General features: G+C 27.7%; 5 protein-coding genes across 7 annotated transcripts in view; 4 read left to right on the top strand and 1 right to left on the bottom strand.

Annotated features, from left to right (window-relative positions):
- Positions 1-1,199, top strand: part of LOC132930858 (uncharacterized) — a 61,438-nt gene extending 60,239 nt beyond the window's left edge. For all 3 annotated transcript variants that reach the window (XM_060996940.1, XM_060996943.1, XM_060996942.1), the window contains exon 11: positions 537-1,199. In XM_060996940.1, coding sequence (XP_060852923.1) covers positions 537-682 — 146 coding nt within the window. In that variant the 3' untranslated portion in view covers positions 683-1,199. The remainder of the gene's footprint in view (positions 1-536) is intronic.
- Positions 1,200-1,652: 453 nt separating this feature from the next.
- Positions 1,653-6,836, top strand: LOC132930859 (valacyclovir hydrolase-like). The gene is given in 6 exon segments (XM_060996944.1): positions 1,653-3,526; positions 4,841-4,934; positions 5,060-5,223; positions 5,291-5,700; positions 6,461-6,480; positions 6,483-6,836. Coding segments are annotated over 6 exon segments (774 nt in total). The 5' UTR covers positions 1,653-3,493; the 3' UTR covers positions 6,536-6,836.
- A 2,266-nt stretch (positions 6,837-9,102) lies between these two features.
- Positions 9,103-12,044, top strand: LOC132929528 (valacyclovir hydrolase-like). Its single transcript, XM_060994920.1, has 5 exons — positions 9,103-9,146; positions 9,589-9,682; positions 9,790-9,953; positions 10,049-10,458; positions 11,703-12,044. The coding sequence occupies exons 1-5, from the start codon at positions 9,144-9,146 to the stop codon at positions 11,797-11,799; spliced, it is 768 nt and encodes a 255-aa protein (XP_060850903.1). The 5' UTR covers positions 9,103-9,143; the 3' UTR covers positions 11,800-12,044.
- A 4,791-nt stretch (positions 12,045-16,835) lies between these two features.
- Positions 16,836-21,270, top strand: LOC132929435 (valacyclovir hydrolase-like). The gene is made up of 5 exons (XM_060994775.1): positions 16,836-17,234; positions 18,658-18,751; positions 18,859-19,022; positions 19,118-19,527; positions 20,950-21,270. Exons 1-5 carry the CDS (start codon positions 17,232-17,234, stop codon positions 21,044-21,046), a joined length of 768 nt encoding a protein of 255 aa, XP_060850758.1. The 5' UTR covers positions 16,836-17,231; the 3' UTR covers positions 21,047-21,270.
- Positions 21,271-21,554: 284 nt separating this feature from the next.
- On the bottom strand, positions 21,555-23,984 carry LOC132929436 (protein unc-119 homolog B). Its single transcript, XM_060994777.1, has 6 exons — positions 23,405-23,984; positions 22,842-22,925; positions 22,660-22,776; positions 22,472-22,580; positions 22,152-22,324; positions 21,555-22,080 (listed from the first exon to the last, which is right to left on the bottom strand). Exons 1-6 carry the CDS (start codon positions 23,481-23,483, stop codon positions 21,968-21,970), a joined length of 675 nt encoding a protein of 224 aa, XP_060850760.1. The 5' UTR covers positions 23,484-23,984; the 3' UTR covers positions 21,555-21,967.
- Positions 23,985-26,141: the final 2,157 nt, after the last annotated feature.

The raw sequence follows: 26,141 nt of genomic DNA on the forward strand, positions 1-26,141 counted from the left end.
AACTCACCTTCTCAAAAAAAAAAATGATAAACATTATTCACTGAGTTGAATCATAGAAAAAATTGAACACTAAATTACAGTTATAGTTATTTTCTATTTAGACTACAATTTAATCATTTCATATTTTGATATGAATATTATATATTAGCTAAAAGTGATGCTAGTTTACACAAAACAATTTTTATTTATAATTTTGTAATAACGCGATTATTTGTTAATAATATTTGTGAATAGTGAATGATATTGACACGAAACCTTTTGTAAATGTATTTATTTTAATACATTCTAATCTATACGTTTTTTTGGCGTTCTCAAATAATCTAATGTGCCTTAAATTATTATTTCTGTATATTATGCAGTATGTATTAGCACCTATATAAACATGTAATATGAAATTGGTAAAGCATAAAACCAATTTAGGTTAGATTAATAAATATCTATAAAGAAGTAGATCTTTTGCTATACTTATAATTGATAAGTACAAGAATACTAATCAATGTTTTTTATGTAAATTTAAAAAAATATTTTTTTTTCAGGTATGTGTGACGGTAAAACAGTTGACTGGATGGATTCTAATGAAAAAGAAACTGCCTTGTGGCAAAGGATGTTGGACAGGCCAAATTTTTGGGTAGAAGGTTGCCTGACTTTGCGACCGTCCTTGGAGTTAGCGAGCAAAAATTAAAACTAATATCCATTTATTTTTTATATATACATAAATCAATTATTTTATTCTTCGGACGTATATATATATGTCTTCGTATATTTTTTTTTTATTATTATTATTCCGCGAGGTGATGTATGTATATTATATTAGTATCATCATTACTATATGATACAATATTATAGATATCCATCGATGGAAATATTGGTCTTTGATTGTATTTTTATTATTTATAATTTTTTTCTTTTTTATGTTTTGTTGTTTTTATATAAACGCTAAGAATATCTGTGATTTGAAAATATTTCGATCGTGTAACAAACGAAGAATTTATAATAATTATAATATGTTTCGGTCTTCCAATCGAATTTTGTACGCATCATATTAATATTACTATCATAATTCATTATTATTATATAATACATATTATGTAATTTTAATATTTACGTGTTTTTACCACGTACACGGATAATATTTGTGCGTTTTATGTGCATCTCGTGTTATTTATTTTTTGATAAATGTGCAGTATTTTTTTATTTTATTTTACGTATATTACTATTACTATTATTATTATTATTATTAAAACTTATAGTCTATAATTATACATATAAATATATATACAATTCATTCGATGGTAGAGCAAAATAGAAAATTGGTTGAGGAAAGTACTCTTTGGAGATTATCCTAAAAATAATTATATGCATCTCGATCGTTTGGAATGAACATATGTAACTTTATGATTAAGTAGTAGCCAAATCATGTATCTATCGGAAAACATTAAATGAATATAACACTTTGTTGTAAACATTACCGATAAAATGTACCTATATTATATGACGTGTGCAGCAAAGTTCATTATTTTTTTTAAGTTTTAACCCAATGCATTGATGTCGATAACTATAAAATTCAATAACAAGTTCACATCATGTGTATTGTGTATGCAATATTTATATTTTTTTTTATTCAATAACTTTTATGAAATGAGCTGCATAACTATAGTTGATTACCATAGGCATTGACAAAATAACATGATTTGAGTTTAATAGGAAAATAAGTTAAGTACCGATACAAGTAAGGAAAAAATTTAATTAAATAGAATCATTTTTTATATTGTTAAATGTTAATATTGTGGTTTAAATAAAAAATTAAAAAACAAATTTCTCTACAACCCCAAAGTCAATTAACAGCAACTATTGCAGTGGTTTAATGTAGCCTGTAACTATGGAAAAAAATCCTATTGAAATATTCTTATGTGTAATGTGTAGTTTTAGGACGCAAGAGTGTGCATTTTCATCCTATATAATTGTTACACGGATGCTCTTTGTATTTCACAAATTGAAAATATTGAAATTTATAGATATTTTCTTAACACAATATGATGATCATTTTAATAGTTCTAGTCTATTTTTAATGATACATTTTGATTTTAATTATTTTTAGCTATATATATATTTATTAATCATTTAAAGTATTAATACTAACCGAAAATTAAAATGATTTATCTTAAAAACTAGGGTACTAAAATGATTACTTTAGTAATTCATTAATTTTACTTAAAATATTTATTCAAAAAACAATTATATCTGTCAGCAGAGAAGATGTAAATATACATAATTAGGGCAATAAAAATTGTAAAATAAAATATACATTATATTTACAAAAATATAATAATAAAAAATTTTAAAACTTATGTAATTATTTCTTATAACTAGTTATTATTACATTGAGTATTACATGCTATAATGATATGTTATTTCAAAATTTGAAATAATAACGACAGTGATTGGAAAGAAGAATAGATTGACTAAAACTCCTTTGCACTCCATACGTCTATAGTTTATACACGGCAACTCACGTTGTACTAATGCAAAATAAAATAATGTATAGGTAATTTAATAGGTTGTCCCACTAATATACCTTACATATTTATGATAATTCGACAAATACCCAATAATTATAGACGTTCATATAAGTACCACTTAAAATTTATAAGATTCTCATATATCTAAGTATGTAATTAAATGTATTATATCTGGAATATTCAAAGATACGAAGAAAAACAATTGTCGTATTTAATTGAGAAACCAAATCGTAGACATATCTGACAACCAATCAATTTAAACTAAAGGAAAAAACATGCAAATATATAAAAATTTCAACCATATACGTGACCAAAGATTCTGGTAAATTGTTCTTCAACATTTTTTTTATGAATGATAGATATATTATGCCATACAATAACTATTAACTAATAAAAGTCCACATCAAAATCTATATGCTTAAAATTCACTCGAATATTCAATTTAGGTATATTCAAAATAAGTCAGAAGTCTATTTTGATCTATTAGCTAAGTTGATTTAATTTCTGTCCACAATTTGCAAATTCGTCGATATTTCTACAGGTTTGATAATCATTGGTTAAGTGCTTTTTAATTATTTTACAATCCTAATTGATTGAAAATTAAATTCAAAGATTTTTAACTATATTCAGTTATATGGTATCCGTGCTCCATCCAGAAATTAGTACCTTTAAACCAAATAAGTTTAATGCCTGGACACACTGACCGTTTTTATCGCATTGGTCGGACTGATCAGTGCTCGTTAGTCGTCAGTCGGGACCAAGTAAGAGACGTCGTAGGAATGCAGACAATAAAATTATACAAAGAAAAATATTTTACTAAAACCATAAAAAAACATTTCGAAACCAATTCAAATTATTAATTAGATGTGATGTGATTGTTTAATGTTTTGTTTAAATTACTCGTATTAAAATATAGGTATTAAATAAAATTATCTTTTAGTATAGAAAACTGATAATATTTATCGGCATTCACGATGAACCAACGATCCGCCATTTCAAGAGAAATGGTAATGACTAATGAATGATATATTATGATTATTTTTAATATTTGAGATGTGGTTAATACCATGTTTGCTCAAGTCTCTCTGTTTTCTAGACGCTTCCCTGCAAATTCTGCAAACACTTTAAAAAAAATACCAAGATATAATCATGTTAATTTGTAAAAAAGTTTTTAGATTAATTTTATAGTATGCTTATGTTTATGTACTATCTACTGCTGATATGCTTTGTAATAATACCGTAAATATTGTTTATTGTATTATAATTTATATATAAGACTATTGTCATACTCTAACAATATTTATTTATTTTATCTATAAAACTAACTAAAGTAATATGATATATTGATATACATTTTATCAGTACAAAACTATTAATAAATGATTAAAAACACAAACAAACAATAGATTCACGATGATATATTTATAATTATATAAATCGAACAATTACGAGTATAAACATCATTAATATTTAACACTTATATAACAATACAATGTCATATTATTATATTAATAACAATTTCTTATATTACCTATATCTATTTCATCAATTAACATCAACAATATTGTATATCATAATATAGACCATGGGTTGGCAATACAAATAGAACACCAAATAAAATGCATAAAAAACCCCTTTCTAAAAAGCATTAGCTAATTACATAGCAGTATCAGCATTAGAGGTTATGGACTATATGCATAAGCATATTGAAAAAACTAGTATTTTTTATCAAATGAAAGAAACAAACTACATCTTATTCTGGTCGTGGAAAGAAACATTGAAAAAAGTTAATTTGCCCAAAGTTGATTTGTTAAGACATATAAATATATAATTAAATTAATATTTTTATCATATTATAAATCATTAAAATTTTCATTATTGTACATAGATATTAATTTACTAACCTATAAGTGTGAAGTGACAACAAAAATAGATATTAATTGTTATTAATTTTTAAAATAAATCGTTTTTGTCAAATAAGATCATTTTCTACCTATTGACGGACTCAAAAATGATGTGTAATAATGTAAACGAATAATAAAATATTGTTTTTAAAAATTGAATAAATTATACTCCCATATTCACTATTGTATCAATGTAACAATTAAGTCTTCCATTTATTATACTTACTGTTAAGGAACAAATGATCATCTAAGAGTGATGATTAACAAAAAATGTGAAGGGATCAGTTTTCTAGTATTAGTGTAGAATGTACATAAATACATTAATTATTCTCGTTCCTTCATTATAATTTTAATCAAATAAAAATATAGGAAAATAAAGCAAATACAAAATTTAACTTTCGAATTCCTGTTTAACAGAATTCAACTAAAATCAAAGTCAATAATATTGAAATTAACTACTTTAAAGTCGGAAACGGCCAACAGAAACTGTTGATATTTCCAGGAGCACTAGGTATGTCAACCATATAACTATAAAATAATTTTTCTTAAGTCTTCTACAAGATTTTAAGTTTTGAATTTTGACAATAGACTGCTTCAACAACAGTGATATTATATTATTATAATACATTTATTTAGGTCAAGTCGATGATTTTAAACCACTGACGGAAAACCTCGACCGAGAAAAATATACAATATACATATGGGATCCACCCGGTTATGGTTCGAGTCGACCACCGAACAGAGATTTTTCACCAGGATTTTTGTACCGTGACGCGGATTGTGCCATAGCGCTTATGGAGGTAATATTATATAGGTAGATACACCAACGTACGATGGTAAAAGTAATTATTGTTTTCTAACTTACAGGTGTTAGGCATCAACAGGTATTCAATGTTGGGCTGGTGCAACGGTGGATGCACCGCACTGATCGCAGCATCTAGGGCTGCTCACCGAGTGGACAAACTGGTGGTGTGGAGTTGCAACGCGTACGTCACTAGCAAAGATCTCGAATGCTATGAGACGACGCGCAACGTCCACAGCTGGCCCGATCAGTGGAGACTACCACAGTTTAAAATGTATGGTGAAAAGTACGTTTCGGATAAGTGGTCCGAGTGGATAGACGCATCCCGAACGATTCTCGACAATGGTGGCGGCGACGTGTGTATTGACGCGCTTGCACAGATAGACGCACCCACGCTCATCCTTCACGGAGCACAGGACGTGTTAGTAGCAGTCGAGCACGCCGTATATCTACACAAAAATATTAAGAAGTCGACGTGAGTGAGATATATTTTTAATAATAGGTGTACATCATCTACAAAGAAAGTCAAAACAATGGTGAAAAGACTGTATTATATTTTTTATTCACCATTCGTATTTTGTAGAAATGAAATCGAAAACTATTTAGGATTCGACCAACAATTAAGTAAATTTAAAAAGCCATAGTGAAAATAAACCAACGAAGTAATAACGTTAAGATTTCGGTTCTGAATTTTGGTATTAATTTTATAAATCTATATAATATCTTTATCTCTTAATTAAACAATTAAGAGGATGTCTCGTCCAAATTAATAGTATCCATCTCACAAGTGCGTAGCATAGCAATTATTTATATACATAAAATCACATTTAACTACGTATTAGCTATATTAAAGTAAATTATTATTATATTATTAAAAGTATAATCAACTAAACTATTTTTGGAAGTATTTTTTCTCGGTATTAATATTGAAATGAGGTACAGAAGACAAATTTAGGTGAGACATTCTCTTAACGCTCCTCAAGTTCGACTAGTAAATGTTGTTCTTGAGATTAAAGGGATTCAAAATTTGTCAACAATTGTGGAAAATTGTTTTTGTAAGAGTTTAAAATAATTTTTCAAACGAGTTCCCACTTATATCATCTATCGCTATGATGACTAAAAATTGATTATAAATTATGATTTCAGTGTATCGGTGTATACGATATTTATTGTTTAAAAACAACCATATCAAGTATTTACTAATTATAAATTTGTTTTTTTTTTTTGTATTTCAGACTTGAAATATTTCCAAATGGCAAGCATATTATACATTTTATGTACCCAGAAAAATTCAATTCGTTAGTGGATAACTTTCTTACTACTATACATTAATAAATCGGTTACTACTTATTAGTTATAACTTAATACTTTTATCATTAATTTAGATTAGGTATATTTAATTATTATTTGTATTATTTTTACTACATTTAAATTTAAATCTTATTGAAAAATAGAATTTTATTTTTATTTGAATTAATATAGTAATTTATTTTTTAATTTAGACTTCACAAAAAATTAAAGCATTATATAATAAATGTTAAAAATTGTATATTAATATATTGTACAACATTGTATAGTAATAAAATATATATTAATTTTTTATGAATTTAAGATTATGTTTACAGCACTATTTAATTTTTAAATCTACATAATATTATTGAGAATTATACTTTTTTAATTTTCACTAGTAAAATGTACCTAAAAAATTTCGTAGACATCATCATTGATCTAATCATGAGTGATTATTTTTATTTATTTTACAATCCTAGTTGAACAAAAATAATATTCAAAGACTACATTCATCCACATGGTATTCGTTTAGCATCCTTCACTCCTTCCACAAACCCTAATTTAAATTATATACTATAAATTGGCATTATGATTCTAGTCGAAAAACAACACAAAGATTACAACAATAATATTACAATATTTTTTAATAATAGAATAAATAATTAATTTACGAGTAAATTTACAATGTCATTAAATAGTTTATTGTTCTGCAGAGATACGGTTTTAAGAGGAGAAGTGTCAGATGAATAACTTGATAAATTCCTTTTGGATTTCTGCATAATCCACATCCGTTGTTTGCAAAGTTATTTATATTAATACCTTAAGCAGGGGCGCCATTAGTGGGGGGGGAAGGCGCAGGGTATACTTTGGCTCCCTTATTTTTTTCCGAGTCTTATTGGGATTAATTTTGAAGTTTTTCTATACATATTACATTTTATATAATATGTAAATGTTACGATAAAATTGTAAAATTCATATTTGGGGGCCTGTTCTATGTTTATAATTTTAAACTACCATTGTAACAAACCAAATGTATGCTTATATTTATTGTTTAAAAACAACTGTATCAAGTATTTACTAATTATTATAAATTTGCTTTTTTGTGTTGTAGATAGACTTGAAATATTTCCAGATGGTAATTAATAAGCACCCGATACATTTTATACGTTCCCAGAAAATTCAATACGTTGCTACTTCAATACGATAACTTTCTTACTGCTATACACTATGACTACACAGTAATAAATCAGTTACTACTATTATAACTTGAAAAATACGTATCATTAATTGATTATTTTTTATATTATTTTCAGTACAATTTAAATCTTATTGATAAATTGGTAAATTACATTTTATTATCATTTGAAATAATATGATAGTTTTATTTTTATTTTTAATCTACAAAATAAATGTAGCATATGCCATATAATATATATTAAAAAATAAATAAAATATAAAAATATACCTATGCAATACAAATTTTGATAATATAATATGTATGTAATAATTATTTTGTATAGGTACATCACTATTTAATTTTTAAATCTACATATTGAAAATTATAATTCATACTCTTTTAACTAGTAAGATTTATAAAAATTTGTAGACATCGTCTGATGAGCAATAGAGCGCTTCGATCTGATTTAAACAAAATAATATTCAAAGATTACTAGGTATTCGTAGAATTAGATGATAATTCAAAGATTTCTTTTGATTTAGGCGTAGGATCTAAATCAACAAAAAAAAGGGGAGAGGATTTTTGTTTACTTTGTGAAGTACATTAGTTATACTTGTCTAACCTCAAATAGTCTAAACTCCAGTTCTTCTTTGATAATTTTAATTGGTGTGGAAGAATGTAAGTTACGTATAAAAATGCTTAAAAGTTTATCCTCTCTAAGCTGATAAGTATAATATTCCGCGTTTTCGTCCTTAAGAAAACGAATTAGAGTTCTGTATGATAGCGTGCGCAGGTAATTAGGCTTATCTTTGCGGCCGCAGCGGTCAAGATAGGAATCGATTACGCCAGATGTGTTGGTAATAGTAATAGTTACTGAAAAAAAAAAATTTACACTGGTGTAATCCTTTCACTTCAATTTGAAGAAGCTTGGGGAATACTGATTGTTATATTATTTAAACACACACACAAAAATTCGCATTTCGATCGTAAGTACCACGATTAAAGATACTATCTTTAATCGTGGTACGTACCATATACCTAGTGCTATTTTACAGTAGGTAATAAAATTAATTAACGAGATAATTAATTATTGAGAGCACAAGAATACGTGTGTATCGAACGACTGCTATCGCGAGATTCAATACTATATATACTTTATATATAGTAACAAATAATAATATTATAATATTTAACTATTTTAACTTTATATCTTCAATAGGATATTATTAAAACTTATTATTACATATTATATAATATTCTTATTACATGTCATTTTTCTTTATACTTCAATAATTTCTAATCGCACCGGCCAACAACGATAAACCTAGACCATTTGCGTGATTATCGTAATCGATTGAAATTTATTTATTTTGTTACAATATTGAATATAATATATCTTAATAATTTTTCTACGGGATTTACATACAACTAGGAAACGAGTGTTTTTAAAAATGGTAAGTAATTTGTTTTTTAAATTGTATAATATATTGCTAATTTTACATTTAGGATATTAATATCAAACACAAATATTGTGAATATCTATTAATTATAATTTCTATGTAAATGTGTAATGTATATAAATAACCCTGAGCCTCCACACGAGTGTGTCTCACTGAGGCCCAGTAATCTCATACAGAAATAAATAAATAAAATATTTGAAATAAAAAGAAACTTTTGTATATTATAAATACATTATAAATAAATCGCAAAAATTAAATAACATTAATTTTTGGTAAAGTAATATTTCTGATTATGAAATAAAATATAAATTGTTGTATAGGTAATGTTGCGTAACATTGTACCTTAATTAGCATTTAAATGTCGTCTTTTACAAAAAATATCTTATGAAATATTTATTTTAAAAATTATACTTTTAAACAAATTCCTGTTATACAGATTTCGACGAAAATCAAAGTCAAAGGTTTCGAGATAAACTACTTTAAAATTGGAAACGGACCACAGAAATTATTAATTTTTCCGGGAGCATTAGGTACAGCATCTAAAATAATAAATTGTCTCAATATAATAAAATTTTTAAATGTTTGACAATGTTGAAATATTCTATATTGTAATATTATAAAGTATTTACTTCTGTAGGTAAAGTTACAAATTTTAGACCGCTGACGGAAAACCTCGATCTAGAAAAATATACAATATACATATGGGATCCTCCCGGTTACGGTTTCAGTCGACCGCCGAACAGAGATTTTTCACCGGGATTTTTATACCGTGACGCCGACTGCGCCATTGCCCTCATGGAGGTAATACCTAATATATCATTAAATTATTATTGGTACGCTTAAATATGTACATATGTAGTGACGGTGAGGGGTTGTATTGTCTGTTTCGAATGCAGGCTCTGGGCATCGACAAGTATTCGGTGTTGGGCTGGTGCAACGGCGGATGCACCGCTCTGATCGCAGCGTCCAAAGCCCCCGACCGAGTGAACAAGGTAGTTGTGTGGGGCTGCAACGCGTATGTCACTGACAAAGAGCTCGACTTCTACGAGACGACGCGCGACGTTCGCATGTGGTCTGATGCAAGAAGACTACCGCAGTTCGAAATGTACGGCGAGGAGTACGTGTCGGAAACTTGGTGCGGGTGGATAGACGCCTTCCGGAAAATTCTCGACGACGATGACGGTGACGTGTGCCGCGGAGTATTGGCCGAAATAAACGCGCCCACGCTCATCCTGCACGGAACAGAGGACACGCTCGTACCGGTCAAACACGCGGTATACCTGCACAATCGCATCAAGGGCTCGACGTAAGTACAAGTTGTACTTAAGGCAATAATTAACAGGTGTGGATAGTGGTAGTCACAGTTAACCACAATATGTTCAATGTGTGTTTCATGGCTAAGTGCACATAAATATGCGACGATACATTTTTTACAATTTTAATTAGTACATATTTGCCAATTGGATAAGATCGGGTAGAAATGAAGATATAATAATATATAATGTATATTGTTTTATTTGTTAATTTATAATATTTTGCTGTTTATGTAAGCGTCCTAAAAGAATTTCAAGTAACTAATTTACCTACCTTATACCACAAACTGTCACTAACTTAGTTATAACTTATGAATATAATTTTTTAAAACCTTGGGTTTCATAAAAACAATTTGTAATGAATTTAAATTAACGACTCCTATGAAATCTTTATATTGTGCCTTTATAAGATAGATTGTATAGTATAGAGCCGTTGTATCTTGTATGGGAATGTGAAATCTTGATACCTCGTGCGGTATGAATAAAATTGCATATAAATTGTTAAACTTTAAAGTTCCAGTCTTTTATGCCTGTCATAGAACTATATTATTCTGAATCTAAATATTTAATAGGTATTAAATATCTCATGTTGTAATAAAATAAAATAATAAAGGTAGAATTTTACTTAACTTAAGTGTTAGGAACTTAGGAAAAAAATTACTGCACTATTACATTTAGTTTGTAATTTTAACAAATTTTATCGAATTTGTAGTTATGTTTCCAACTTCTAAGACTTATTAAGTTATAACATATGAATTTATAATAACTCGAATAATTATTTTATAGTCTCTGACTCTTGCCATACTTTCCAGCTTTTAATCCCAACATCTTCATCTCTCATATCTATCTTTAGTTGTACCTACTTTGTATCAAGTAATTTATTTTCAATCTCAATAAATTAAATTATATTGTTTGCTCTGCAACCTAAAAAGCTCATTTTAATCTAGCTATTCAAAAAAAATATTTTTAAAAAATATGAATTATTACTATCATGATTACCTTATATAATATAGTGTTTTTAAAAAGAAATAACTTCATACCATAAGTCTGATTATGCTCCTAAAATATACACTAAATGCAACAATGTTTCCAACTGCAAACTCAATTCTGACTAAGGTATTATTACCAATGTCCAACACTTTACATAATATGACAATTTCCAATTAAAAATAGTAACTACTTTTAGTAATCTAATCTACTATTTTCTGATCATAATTTTTTTTTTTTTTTATTACAGACTTGAAATATTTCCAGATGGCAAGCATTATATACATATTATGTACCCCTTAAAGTTTGTTTTGATAGTGGATAACTTTCTTTCTACCAAACAGTAGCTGAGTAGTGCATGGTAACCACTAATCACCACCACTTATCATGTATATAAAAGCTTCATTGTGTTTCATTGGTATTAAGATTGAAGGCCTAATAATAATGTTTTAATTAAGTCAAATTAATTTAACACTATTAAAATTGGTTTAACTTGTAAACTCGACAAAGCACTGTAATATATTAATATGCCATGAATCATGATTAATAAATACCACATTTTATTCATTTTTTTTTTTTTAGGAATGTAATTATTTTATTTTATTTTTAGAGATCACAACATAAATAGAGCGTACTACATATTAAAGTATCCAATAAATAATTGATATATCATATAAAAGTGTATGGTTTCAATGCATTAATATATTTTTAATACTTATCAAATAAAAATTGAATAAATATTGCTGGAATTTGTATGGTTGATATTCCAGAATTGTGGCCGGAATATTGTTATCATGTGATAAATAATAAATCACAAAATTAAAATAAACTATTAATATTAAAAAGCACTTATTAAAAACTTTTGTAGCATTTTTATGTTTAACATAACTCATAAAAATACTACAAAAGCTATATATATATTAATAAGATTAATTACAATAATCTTTGCCTCATTTCGAGGTCTTAGCTGCGAAAACTGTTGGTTGTGTACTAAACCACATCATATATTTATACAAATGTATAAAAGAATTTTAATATAAAATTATTTAGCACCTTTGGTATAAAATATAGTTAAATTGCTATATCAATAACATGGGTAAAACGATGTAAAACTGAAATAACACTTTGTGAATAAAATTATGAATATACTAGGTACTTTTTGGAAAAATATGAGATGTAATGACCAGTGGGATATTTACTACTAAGACAAACATATTATGTACTGGCAGTGCATTCGCACAGGGCGGCAATATGACCATCATGAAAGACCATCAATACTTTGTAGGGTATTTTATTGATCATGCTTATAACTTAAAATTGTTTAGGAACAGAATAATTAACTCCAAAAAATATGAAATAGTTCTAGATAATTTCTTAAAATACCCATATCCCATAATTTTTTATTTATCAGTATTATTGTAATATTGTTTATTTTATATAAATTCATAACATGCGTTATGGTATTTATAAGCATTAAGCATTTACTATAAATTATTATAAATAATGAATATATAAATAACTGCGTCGTTGTTGCACTGTGGTTAGGTTTGTATTAATTGTATTAGATTATACACACAACATTTTTAAAATTATAAATTGTTTATTATTATTTTTCTTAAAATATTTATTTAACTGATGTGAAGTAGTTTATTTTTTGGTCGAAAGGGCGGCAGTTTTATGAATTGGCACAGGACATCCAAATGACTAGCGTCGGCACTGGGTGAGAGTGTCCTAAAATTGAAATATTTGTTTTCGTTATAATTTTAAAAATAATCAAATTATTATATTATTGAATATCAACATGTTTAAAATTTGAGCTTTTAAATATATATTTGCCATTTGGTAATATCTATTATTTATAGTACGGGAAATAATAGGTGTTAAAAAAAGTCTTAATTATTTAAATTTTTAACCAAATAAGTTCAAATAATGTATATCTTAATGCTTGTATAACTCTTAGCATTATAAATATATACATATTATTAGCTTGGTTATAAAGGCAAAGTTGCCTTAGAGACTATTACGTACCTGTCGTACCTAAATAATAATCATTTTGAAATAAATGTTGTTATAAATATCCATTTTATAATTATAATTTTATAATTTTGAAGTTTTTTATACATTTTATATAATATGTAAATGTACGATTATAATTCATACTCTTTTAACTAGTAATATTTATGAAAATTCGTAGTCATCGTCTAACGTCTACTGATGAGCAATGGAGCGCTTCAATCTGATTTTAACAATATAATATTCAAAGATTACATGGTATTCGTTGATGGACAGCCTACAACAATAATTTTACAATTTTTTGTCTTTTTTCAGAACACAAAAATTATTTCATCATACTCGCATTAATTTAAAATTATAACGTAAATATGACCTATGACTATATGAGTATATAACGAGTTTGCTTTAATTTAAATTATTTGTATTAAAATATACTACATAATTGTTTTTTTTATTATTATTAACCCTAAATAGGGCATTAAAAATAAATAAAACAAAAAATAATAATAATATTTTAAATCGTATAAAAAAACTAAATAGAGAAAAAAATATTAAAAAATGAAATATATAGTATAGGAATTTCTAAGTTTAGTGATTTATTGACATTTGCTTTAGCGCGCTCTACTGATGAATTACTAAAACAGAACCTTCAAGATTTTAATTTTTTTGGTGGGAAATTATTTCCCATTCATCATATTTATGTAGTAATTTATTGTTAATAGCCTAAATATTGTGCTATATTATTATTATTTTATTAGGTTATTATTATATTTGTAGATTCGTGGCGTATACCTGGCCGCCGTCCGTCCGACTGGATAACGAAATGTCGATATAGCACGGGTCAGGGCGATCGGCATGGTATCGCGCGAATCATATAATTAGTGATTATTAGTCGCGAATGCAGACCGAGCTGTATGACTGTCATCGAAGTGTCGACGACTAATTAAAATTGTGCATAACTTAATATTATAATTCCGTTACCCCAGGGCTTATTCTAAAACGCACTTGGGCTTGATTTGCGTATTTGGAAAAGCAATTTTAGCGTAGTTGATTTTTTATAATATATTGCTATATTATTAAGATAATACAGCAAATATTAGTTCCTATAGGTATTAATGTGTTTTTAAATTTAAAAAAATTAAATTATTAGAAATCATAGACAAGAGCCTTTTAATTTGTTAGTACTACATTAAACCTGTAGCTAACCTTGATTGAAATTTGTAATGCTAATATTAGAAATTCATTTGTCATTTTGGGTAATAATTTAAATTTAGTAGATCTTAATACGAAGGTAGTAGATATAAATATTAAACATAATAGATTAGAATAAATAACAACAAGTGGCCCATTGCCTAAATTATAATGTAACATTTATCTGCAGGTCCAATGAGTTAAAAAAATATCACTATTTTACTTGCTCGTGTTAGTCACAGCGCTGACGTTGAACAATTAATAAGTAAAAGCAATTTTAATAAATCAATACACTGTCGATGTTTGTATGTAGAAACACTGGAAACGGAAAATTAATATCTTTTTATTCATTGGCGCCTGCTCTTCAAAATTGAGATTCAAGACCAGCAATATAGATATAGAAATTATGAAATAATAAAAAAAATAATTAAATGATAAATTATGAATTTTGCATCAAAGACTCATGTGCTGAAGCCAAAGAACAAGAATGGTTTAATGGGATTTTTATGGCAGTTTCAAAAAGAAAATCTAATGATGAAAAAAGATCAAACTGATGTACACTGATGAAACAACTGGTTGTCGAAAACACAAGTCGTGTCAAAATATTTCTAAGTGTCATTTATTGTATTAATTGAAAATATTCTATGTCCAAATGACTAAATTCTGATGTAGACTGACGTTAAGGTGCTCGCGCTAACTCTGGTAAATCACGTCTATCGGATTCCTCTCCAGTGCCCCCTTACATAGTCTGTGTCCTCCGGCCAACTACCCATGTATCCACTGGCCTATTCCTAAGTGCGTCATTCGTTCTCACGCTATTCCGCATTTCAGGATGCACGTGCGATGATTATAATCTATATATCAAATCCTGTGATGCTCGCCCACGCGCGGGTGGTCAGCCTCGCTTGAGATTCTCAAAACTCGAGATTAATTTAAAATCATATTTTCGATTATAAGCTTGCAATGTATTGTGGAGTTCGTTTATCTCCGATTTCCGAAGGTTAAAGTAATAGATGTTTTTAATTATCCTATTATTATTCTTCATATCGATTATAGGCCTAACATATCCGCCCAGGTGTGTAGATACTCCCCATTACATGTAGATGTTTATTTCTACGTCGTAGTATTCTTATTACGCGTTATGTTATTATAATATATGGATAATTGTTATCCTAATACTTGAGCCTATACGTCGTAATATCCTTTATTGTGTACTATATCACTATATTATTGGTATGGCACATCAGAACACGTAGCACTGGAAACAATTTAAAAAAATAACGTTCTAACTTCTAGCATTGTGTTGTGTTGTATTAATTACGAAAAAAGTAAAGTAAACATTAATTAAAATAAAATATTTTAAACGCGAAACGCGAATGTTTATTTTTTTTTTTATTTATTATTAATAGGTTAAATTTTAAATTATTCCACCTCAAAGCTAAAAATGTTATCATTTTTTACTATAATATCTAATATTATATTTCGATTTATAGTTCTATTTTGATAGGCTTATTTAAACAAAGTGCGTAATTGATTAAATTTTTTAGGATAAGCCCTGCGTTACCCGTTTGTAATAAAGCTATTTGTTTAATTCAAATCTTTTTTTTAAATACGCTCCGGTACAAGCGACAACGTACCTACTACCTACTTTAACTGTCGTGTACCACATTTATATTAGTATTTGCAATCAATTAACGATCCGCGGTTTCAAAGTTAGTGCTCAGTTCTAGTCAGCTACTGATGTATCATGATTATATTTTCATTATTATTAAAATATATTCGAATTTAATTAGTAAAACTAATGTACAGACGTACAGTGAAACTTCCATATAACGAACTTCCTTTTTACGAAATTTTATGTTTAACGAAATATTTTTAAGAACTATGACCTTCATTGTTATAAATACGTAATACTAATTCTATTTAAAGAATTCCTCCATATTACGAATTTCTTTTGTTGCTTATTCGACTTCGTTATAACGAAGTTTCACTGTATTACCTAAGTGTTTCATCCTTGAATATTTTAATTTAAATACAAAAAAGATATATTAGTTTCATTTGTGAGCATACAATTTCTCAAATTAATACCTATACTCGGCCGGACTGACTTGTTTTCCCGTCCCACCCTGTGCCTTTGTGGCGTGGGGGGAGTCGACGGTGTCGTGTCGTCGTTGACCGTGGTGGCGGTTTATAAAGCCGGTCGCTGCAGTGCCTGTACTTTGTACCGGCGACCGTTTCGTAACGTGTGTCCGTGTCAATACTATATATATATAAATAGTAATAAACTAATAAATTTTACTATTTTAACTTTATATCTTCAATAGGATATTATTAAAACTTACATCAGAAAATATTCTCATTACACGTCATGTTTCTTTATAGTTCAGTATAATTTCTAATCACACCGGCCATCAACGACATACCTAGACCGTTTACGTTAGTGTCATAATCGCATGTACTACATTGACATTTTTTTATTGTTAAAATATTAAATATAAAATTTTTAAATAATTTTTAATTTTATTAAATTTTTCTACGGGATTGACATGCAACGAGGAAACAGGTGTTTTTAAAAATGGTAAGTAATTCGTTTTATAAATTGTAATATATTGCCAATGATTTGAAATAAAAAGAAACTTTAGTACATTAATTTTCAATTATACTTTTAAGAATGAGGAAAAACAAATAATTATTGTATTTATCTTAAGATCAATATTCACAGTTACGTTTAAATAATATCATATTTTAAATAATTGGGCAAAAAAAAATATTTTTAAAAACACGTTTACATAAAAAAAAGATGTTATTTACAATAAAACTATTTTGGTCAAATATGTAATTTCGTCATTTTTAAAAAATGTCTATTATATTTATTATTTGCTGACATACGTTTAATATACGTATACAATTTAAATACATATTTTATTTATACAACTGACATTTTTTACCAAAAGTAGTTTTATAATGACTCCATAAACGTCATCTTCAAATTATTTTAAACTATTACGTCTTGTTTACTACCGTAGGCCACAATTACTGATTAAAAATGTTCTTCTTCAAAAATAAGTTCATTTTTAAAACTTATTTAAAAAAATCACTGTTGAAAGCAGTATACCTGAAGAACATATATGTTAGACAATTCCATAAAAGATCTTGATTCCAACATTGATTTAGTATCAGCATCTTCTAATCATAATAAAATCTTGAGTAATCAAAATATTTTCAAAACGTTGGGTTTGTTTATTTATTACAACAAAAATATGAATTATCTATTAAATTTTACTATAGGAAATAAAATATAATGAAAAATTAAATAATGATGGTTTAAGGCACTAATTGTCACCACTAGTACCTACGTAATATTATTAATTTTGGTCTACTTTGAATAAATAATTTCGAGGTAAAATCGTCTCAATCATCATCCTAATGACAAAAGTTTTAATATAATAAACCTTGATATCTATTGAAATTATTTGATGATTCCCCCCCCCCCCCCCAAAAAAAAAAATCTGACATCAGAAATTCGCGCCTGTATAGAATACAATTTTTTATGAATTATTTATACAATTAAAATGAGCATAATTATGTAACTTTCTATACAGCGAATGTATAGTAGTAGTAGTATAGTAGCAGTTGCTTTAGGGCAAATATGTCACGATTCTACGCCGGATAGAATTATTGTTTTAAAAAAAACATAACATATTAAATTTTCAATTTTCATCCAACCGGTTTATTGACCACTATACAATCACTGCGAGGACAATGTTTTATGATTTTTGCTCATTTTAGTTATATCTTATGTAAATAAATCAAAAGATTAAATAACAATAAGTTTTGGTAAAGTAATATTTCTGATTATGAAATAAAATATAAATTGTTGTATAGGTAGTGTTACGTAACATTGTACCTTAATTAGCATTTAAATGTCGTCTTTTACAAAAAATATCTTATGAAATATTTATTTTAAAAATTATACTTTTAAACAAATTCCTGTTATACAGATTTCGACGAAAATCAAAGTCAAAGGTTTCGAGATAAACTACTTTAAAATTGGAAACGGACCACAGAAATTATTAATTTTTCCGGGAGCATTAGGTACAGCATCTAAAATAATAAATTGTCTCAATCTAATAAAATTTTTAAATGTTTGACAATGTTGAAATATTCTATATTGTAATATTACAAAGTATTTACTTCTGTAGGTGAAGTTACAAATTTTAGACCGCTGACGGAAAACCTCGATCTAGAAAAATATACAATATACATATGGGATCCTCCCGGTTACGGTTTCAGTCGACCGCCGAACAGAGATTTTTCACCGGGATTTTTATACCGTGACGCCGACTGCGCCATTGCCCTCATGGAGGTAATACCTAATATATCATTAAATTATTATTGGTACGCTTAAATATGTACATATGTAGTGACGGTGAGGGGTTGTATTGTCTGTTTCGAATGCAGGCTCTGGGCATCGACAAGTATTCGGTGTTGGGCTGGTGCAACGGCGGATGCACCGCTCTGATCGCAGCGTCCAAAGCCCCCGACCGAGTGAACAAGGTAGTTGTGTGGAGCTGCAACGCGTATGTCACTGACAAAGAGCTCGACTTCTACGAGACGACGCGTGACGTTCGCGGGTGGCCCGATGCAAGGAAACTACCGCTGTTCGAATTTTACGGCGAGGAGTACGTGTCGGAAACTTGGTACGGGTTGATAGACGCCTTCCGGAAAATTCTCGACGACGATGACGGTGACGTGTGCCGCGGAGTATTGGCCGAAATAAACGCGCCCACGCTCATCCTGCACGGAACAGAGGACGGTCTCATACCAGTCGAACACGCGGTATACCTGCACAATCACATCAAGGGCTCGACGTAAGTACAAGTTGTACTTAAGGCAATAATTAATAGGTGTGGATAGTGGTAATCACAGTTAACCACAATATGTTCAATGTGTGTTTTATGGCTAAGTGCACATAAATATGCGACGACCCATTTTTGACAATTTTAATTAGTACATATTTGCCAATTGGATAAAATCGGGTAGAAATGGTGATATAATAATATATTAATATATAATGTATATATTGCTTTAGTTGTTAATTTATAATATTTCGCTGTTTATGTAAACGTCCTAAAAGAATTTCAAGTAACTAATTTACCCACCTTATACCACAAACTGTCACTAACTTAGTTATAACTTATGAATATAATTTTTTAAGACCTTGGGTTTCATAAAAACAATTTGTAATGAATTTAAATTAATGACTCATATGAAATCTTTATATCGTGCTTATAAGATAGATTGTGTAGTATAGAGCAGTTATCTTGTATGGGAATGTGAGATCTTGATACCTCGCGCGGTATGAATAAAATACAAATTAAAAAAAAAAAATTGCATACAAATTAAAGTTACTATCTTTCATGCCCGTCATATAACTCTATTACCTATTCTTAATCAAATTACTTAATATCCCGTATTGTAACTAACTTTAGTGTTAGGGACTTAGGAAAAAAATTACTGTACTTTTAATCATTTGGTTTGTAATTTCAATAAATTTTATCAAATTTGTACTTTTTTTTTAACTTCTAAGGCTTATAAAGGTATAACGTCATACAAGTTTTATATAATTCCTCGAATAATTTGATAGCCATTGACTTTATGCCATGCCTTCAAGCTTTAAATCCCAAACACTTCAACTCTCCTATCTATATCTCCACATATACCTACTTTGTATTTATTTTCATCCTCAATTAATTAAATTATAATGCCCTGTTCTGAAGGCTAAAAGCTCATTTTAATTAATTTTCTTAAAACCCTTAATATTTCTTTCAATATCTACTCCATTCTGAATACTGAATCCGTAAACTCCTATAAAAAGTGTAATCATTTTTATTTTAGAGACTAGCTTAATCATAAAATATACTTGTAATTTTTATGCTTTATAATTGTTGGTCTACTCGTATCTTAGGTTGTAAACTAGTATTAAAAAAAAAAAAAAAAAAAACAAGAATTATGACTATTACGAATACCTTATATAACACAGTGTTTGTAAAAAAGAAATAACTAGACACCATAAATCTGAAAAATATAAAAATATTGATAAACTTAAAAGTTAAAATAAGTAGAAGAATATTAGGATTATGCTCCTAATATATTATATACCCTAAATGCAACAATCTTTCAAACTGCTAAGACATTATTACCAACACTATACATAACATGGCAATTGCCAATTAGTAACTATTTTTAGTTATTTATTATTTTCTGATCATGGTTTTTTTTTTGTTTTACAGACTTGAAATATTTCCAAATGGCAAGCATCTTCTACATTTTATGTACCCCTTAAAGTTTGTTTCGATAGTGGATAACTTTCTTTCAACCCAACAGTAGCTGAGTAGTGCATGGTAACCACTAATCACCACCACTTATCATGATTTTAAAAGCTACATTGTGTAGAAGTTCATTTTAAAAGAAGGTATTAAGTTTTAAGGCCTAATAATGTTTTAATTAAGTTAAATTAATTTAACACTATTAAAATTGATTTAACTTATAAACTTGACAACGCATTATAATGTGCCATGAATCATGATTAATAAATAACACATTTTTTTTTAGGAATGTAATTATTTTATTTTATTTTAAGAGATCACAAAATAAATAGAGCATACTACACATTAAAAGTATGCAATAAATAATTGATAAATGTGTATGATTTCAGAGCATTAATATGTTATTAAGACTTACCAATATTCAAAATTGAATTAACATAACTTGAATTTAATTTAATGAAGATTAAGTAAAACAATTAGATAGTTTAAACTTGATCTTATAATATACAGACAAAAAAATTAAATTTATATAATATATATATATATATTACTCAAAAAATCAATTTGAATAAATTGCAAAAATGTCTTATTCTGTTTAATATTTTATACATTCCATAATACATATTTATTAATAAAAGTGAATCTCTTTTTTTTTCACAGAAATAAAATATAATTGTGATTGATTTTTATCAATTATAATGAAATTCATAACAATTAACAACTCTATTAACTTAAACAATAATAATAAATAATGTATAATACTATGTCTTATACTCATAGAACACTGTGATATTTGAGTTCAAATATATTTTAAAAGAATAGCATACTTTGTTGGAGTATAAGGTGCGACTCCACTTCAAAAAAAATGTGACAAAAGTGACCACACAATAAGATGTAAAATCATGTTAGAATAAATATTAAGTAAAAAAACCGTGAAATATTAACATGTTCAATGAACATAAAATAGGTTGTCTCAGTTCTACTAAACTCCACCATTATATGCATATTCAGCTTTGTTGTGCATTATAAGTCGATCTTCAACAAAATAGAAACTGTCTGATTTAGTTTCAAATGGATTTTGGATCATTTCCTTAACTGCAAATACAAAGGTAAAACATTATTTAAAATCATACAATTAGATATTTATTAATAATTAAAAAATATACTTGATTCAGGATCCAAATTTGGAAACTTGTATATATGTTCACATGTATTTTTGCTATGTGGTATGCAAAAACCAAATTCAAAGTCAAATGTCTTTAATAATTTGTTACGGAAATAATGACGTTCAATCATTCGAAACTTGTTAACTGGCTTACTTCCCACAGTAAACTCCACACTATAAATTAGATGAAAATTAAATACATAAAAAGTTAATATTATAATTTAAGACTAAAAGATTTTATAAAATTTAATTCATGAACTCTAATTGAAAGATGTACTATAGAATAAAATGAAGCAAAAAAATATTTATTACAATTCTTACGTTGCTCCAACCAATTTCAGTTTAAGAAACTTTGGTGTAAACTGATAGCGTACAAATCTGCCACTATTTAGATCTGTTTCCTCTACTTTTCCTTCAGTTTGATTGTCTTCTAAATACACAATATCATACTTATAAATAACATTAATCCAATACACATATTATTATATATTTAATCAGTATATACATACCGAGTATTACAGAAGGTTTGGCAATTTCAAACAAAACCATGCCTGTATCAAGGTCACGTATTTTAAAACGTATAAAGTCTATATTATATATATTTGCATCTGGAGCACATAAATACCCTGTACAAATAAAATAATATAAATAAATGAAATCATACTAGTCATATTCTAAATATATACATTACCTTCTGTAATTTTAGGCAAAGTCAATACATCTTCTGGTGATATTATAGTTTTTTTACGTATAATTTGTTCAGCTGCTTGTTCTGCTATAAAACAAAAATTAAGTTTATAAATACTAGTTTGATAGTTACCTCAAAAAGTTAGTTCTTTAAATATTTTTGTATTTTGAAATATTAATGTAATCAATAATGTAGTTAATATAATAAATTACAATATTTTAATAAAATCCTTAATAATCCTCAAAACTTGATAACAAAAAATTATATATACAATTGAATTAAAGCAATATGAGACAATCCCACATAATAATTACTAATAAACTATAATCATTAGCAGTGGATTCACTATGAGTGTTAATAAATTTTTTTTTTTTTTAGTGTTGATTGGTCAATATAAAAGTAGTGCATTTATTAGCTATAAATTAAAATTATTAAGGTTCCCAATGATTACAAAATGTCAACACTATGAGGGTTCAGGGTACTATTATTTTTTTAAGTTAAGTAGGTAACTAAAGTAGTAAGAGCTAAGAGCTTACTAAGTATAAATAATAGTGTTAAATACTCACAATCAGCATTGGAGGCAGCGGAGGTGGCAGCATTAGTCCTGTTACTGGCCATTTTTGAATTCGTCCCAACAGATATCATACTTTATCTCGATGAACACCAACACGGTATGGTGTAAGCTGTCAACAGTTAGATTCCATCTTGCTGTCGACTTTGTCAACAACAATGATGTCCCCGCGTAGATAGTTCAGCGGACGAAAGAAAATGAAAAACTGTGGAAAATATTTAAACCTAACAAATGTCGTGTCTTTGAGAATTATAATGATGGTTTTATGCGCGGCTTAGTTCGGAATCGGGAATAATGGCACAACCCACTAACCCAGACGGTTTATTTCGCACTTGTCATTGTCTCGGAGTGACACGAGTAAGTATTATGTGCGCAAATGGAATAATAGTAATAATAAAAAATAAAAAAAAAGTAGAGGGAAAAAACGCGAACGGGGTAATATAATAATAGGGGTCAATGATCTAGAAAAAACACATTAACCCCACGGGCATAACAACCTACGCAAAACACCAGTCGTTCAGCCCGCGCCCCGCGGGTGGAAGTCGTTCGATCACTTGCGCGCGCGCGCGCTCGCCCTTAATCGTTATCTGTTATCACTTATCATTTCGCGTCGATGATTGATCGTTGACCGGTGAGTACGGCAGCTGACGCGCTCTAGTCGACGGACCAAGTGACTACAGGTTGTCGAAATCGGGACAAAATTGAAATTAGTAATTTATAGCTCAAAAAATACATGAAAACATTTTACCAAATATGCTCCCAAAAAGAAAAAAATAAACAAACTATTTTATGTTTTTAATAGAAACAAAAAATAGCAAATACGGCCAATGAGGGGGGCCATGGCCCCTGTGTGTCCCCCGGATACGCCACTGGTTACCGTACCTACCTACTACCTACTCTAATCTTTATTCTATGCCTTAATGCCTACAACCCTTAACTCTATATAGTACCCATAACTATATGGTGACCAGACGTACTATTTTTCGTAGGACAGTACTATTTTTTTATACATGTCCTAGTGTCCTTATTTCCTTAACAATAGTGTTAAGTATATAAAATTGTACTCTTTTATTTTGAAAATATTATGGGCTAATACATATGTTTATGATTATTAGAATTTGATATTAATTTATATAGGTAATATATTTCATGGTTTGAGTTAATGCAATCTATTTGGTTGGTAGCATAGTTAATTTAATTTGTTATCTGTTAATATGTTTGCTACATATTAACAATTTTGTGTATTTATTTATTCAAATTTTACACATGGTATTTTTACCAAAAAAAATTATTTTTTAAATTTTTATATCTAGTCACCATACCCATAACGGCCATAACCTATTATCTGGTATAGTAAACTAATCGCAATTTTTATATCGGGGATGCAATTCGACATTCGTATGCAACCGACAGTAGTAAAGCTCCTACAGTCTTACATACCTATCGGCTAGTGACTACCATCTAGTAACTACATAATTGTTTTGAATTTATAAATTATAATTTAATAAAAGGATTTAATGACATGCAATATATTTTATTCTATAGTCTATAAGCCTTAAACTATTACGACTAAGCCACTGTTATTAGGCTAGTACTTATATGTAGAATCGTATATTCGTATTGATTTTTAGTCTTGCATAGTTGCACATAGCATATTACGACCCTGATAGTGCCCTGATAGTCTATAAATTATTAAAAAATATTAATTAGTTGCGGTAATTTACTGTAAAATTGTATTATAATATTTTGAGTTATAGGATATTATATACAATATAAAAATAATAAAAATTAAATAATATATTATTTATATTCATTTTAATTTACAAATAAAAATAAAATAATTATTCATTTTTTTTCGATTTCAAATTTTGAATTTAAAAACAAAATACGATATTATACTATTTATCTATGAAATAAAATTATTAATTTTTAAATTCATTATTAGCAAGGCTGTGAATTTAATGCATATGCATTTGCATGTTTTTTTTTTTTTTGCTACACTTTATAATAAAATGGATTTGGCCAAAATTTGTTTTGATTTATTTATAGTGCAAATACCAAATCTTATTTTGCATATTTTTGCATATTTCATGGGTTAGAGCATATAAATGCATGTTTTAATGATTTTTTTGTATAAATGCTTTTTTTCATACTATTCTATTTTTAGTCAGGTATTTAACGTGTATTATTGACTATTGTACTATTGATGGCGAGGTTAAATTAATTTACTGATATCAAATCTCGTATAAGTCGTACATAACAGATGACAAAAATTGTTAGACAATCGTTTTTAGTATGGTGTGATCCATTTATCAACACGCGTCGTGCCTGTGTTCGAATATTATTTTTATTCGAGTTGATTTCTTTGTTTAATTGTAAAATTAATAAAAAAAAATTAAGAATAAAAGTTAAAATTTAATAATTTTTTTGCATATTTTTGAAAAATAAGAGCATATTTGTAAGCATATTTTGTCAGTTTTTAGTGCATATATATGCATGCATATTTAATAGTTTTTAAGTGCATTAAATTCACAGCCTTAGTTATTAATATCTTATGATTAAAAAGTCGAATACGTTAAGTACACATTTGTTATTTTTACTGTATATTATCATTATGTGTATATCCGTATGTCTTGACTTCTCGTATTATAATTTTTTTTTTACAAGTATTATATATTTATATGAGCATACTTTTCTAAAATATTGCTTACAGTGCTTTTGGCAAATAAAAC

Source organism: Rhopalosiphum padi, chromosome 4 (genome assembly GCF_020882245.1).
Source record: "Rhopalosiphum padi isolate XX-2018 chromosome 4, ASM2088224v1, whole genome shotgun sequence".
Classification (NCBI taxonomy): domain Eukaryota; kingdom Metazoa; phylum Arthropoda; class Insecta; order Hemiptera; family Aphididae; genus Rhopalosiphum; species Rhopalosiphum padi.

What these genes read in the sequence shown, in the direction of transcription:
- LOC132929528 (XM_060994920.1), top strand. An exon ending in AATTTTTCCGGGAGCATTAG is followed by an intron (nt 9,683 to 9,789) that starts GTACAGCATCTA and finishes TTACTTCTGTAG; the next exon opens with GTAAAGTTACAAATTTTAGA. An exon ending in GCGCCATTGCCCTCATGGAG is followed by an intron (nt 9,954 to 10,048) that starts GTAATACCTAAT and finishes TTTCGAATGCAG; the next exon opens with GCTCTGGGCATCGACAAGTA.
- LOC132929435 (XM_060994775.1), top strand. An exon ending in AATTTTTCCGGGAGCATTAG is followed by an intron (nt 18,752 to 18,858) that starts GTACAGCATCTA and finishes TTACTTCTGTAG; the next exon opens with GTGAAGTTACAAATTTTAGA. An exon ending in AATCACATCAAGGGCTCGAC is followed by an intron (nt 19,528 to 20,949) that starts GTAAGTACAAGT and finishes TTTGTTTTACAG; the next exon opens with ACTTGAAATATTTCCAAATG.
- LOC132929436 (XM_060994777.1), bottom strand. Translation starts at nt 23,483, where the DNA reads ATGATATCTGTTGGGACGAATTCAAAAATGGCCAGTAACAGGACTAAT. An exon ending in CGCTGCCTCCAATGCTGATT is followed by an intron (nt 22,926 to 23,404) that starts GTGAGTATTTAA and finishes TTTGTTTTATAG; the next exon opens with CAGAACAAGCAGCTGAACAA. An exon ending in CTGAAATTGGTTGGAGCAAC is followed by an intron (nt 22,325 to 22,471) that starts GTAAGAATTGTA and finishes TCTAATTTATAG; the next exon opens with TGTGGAGTTTACTGTGGGAA.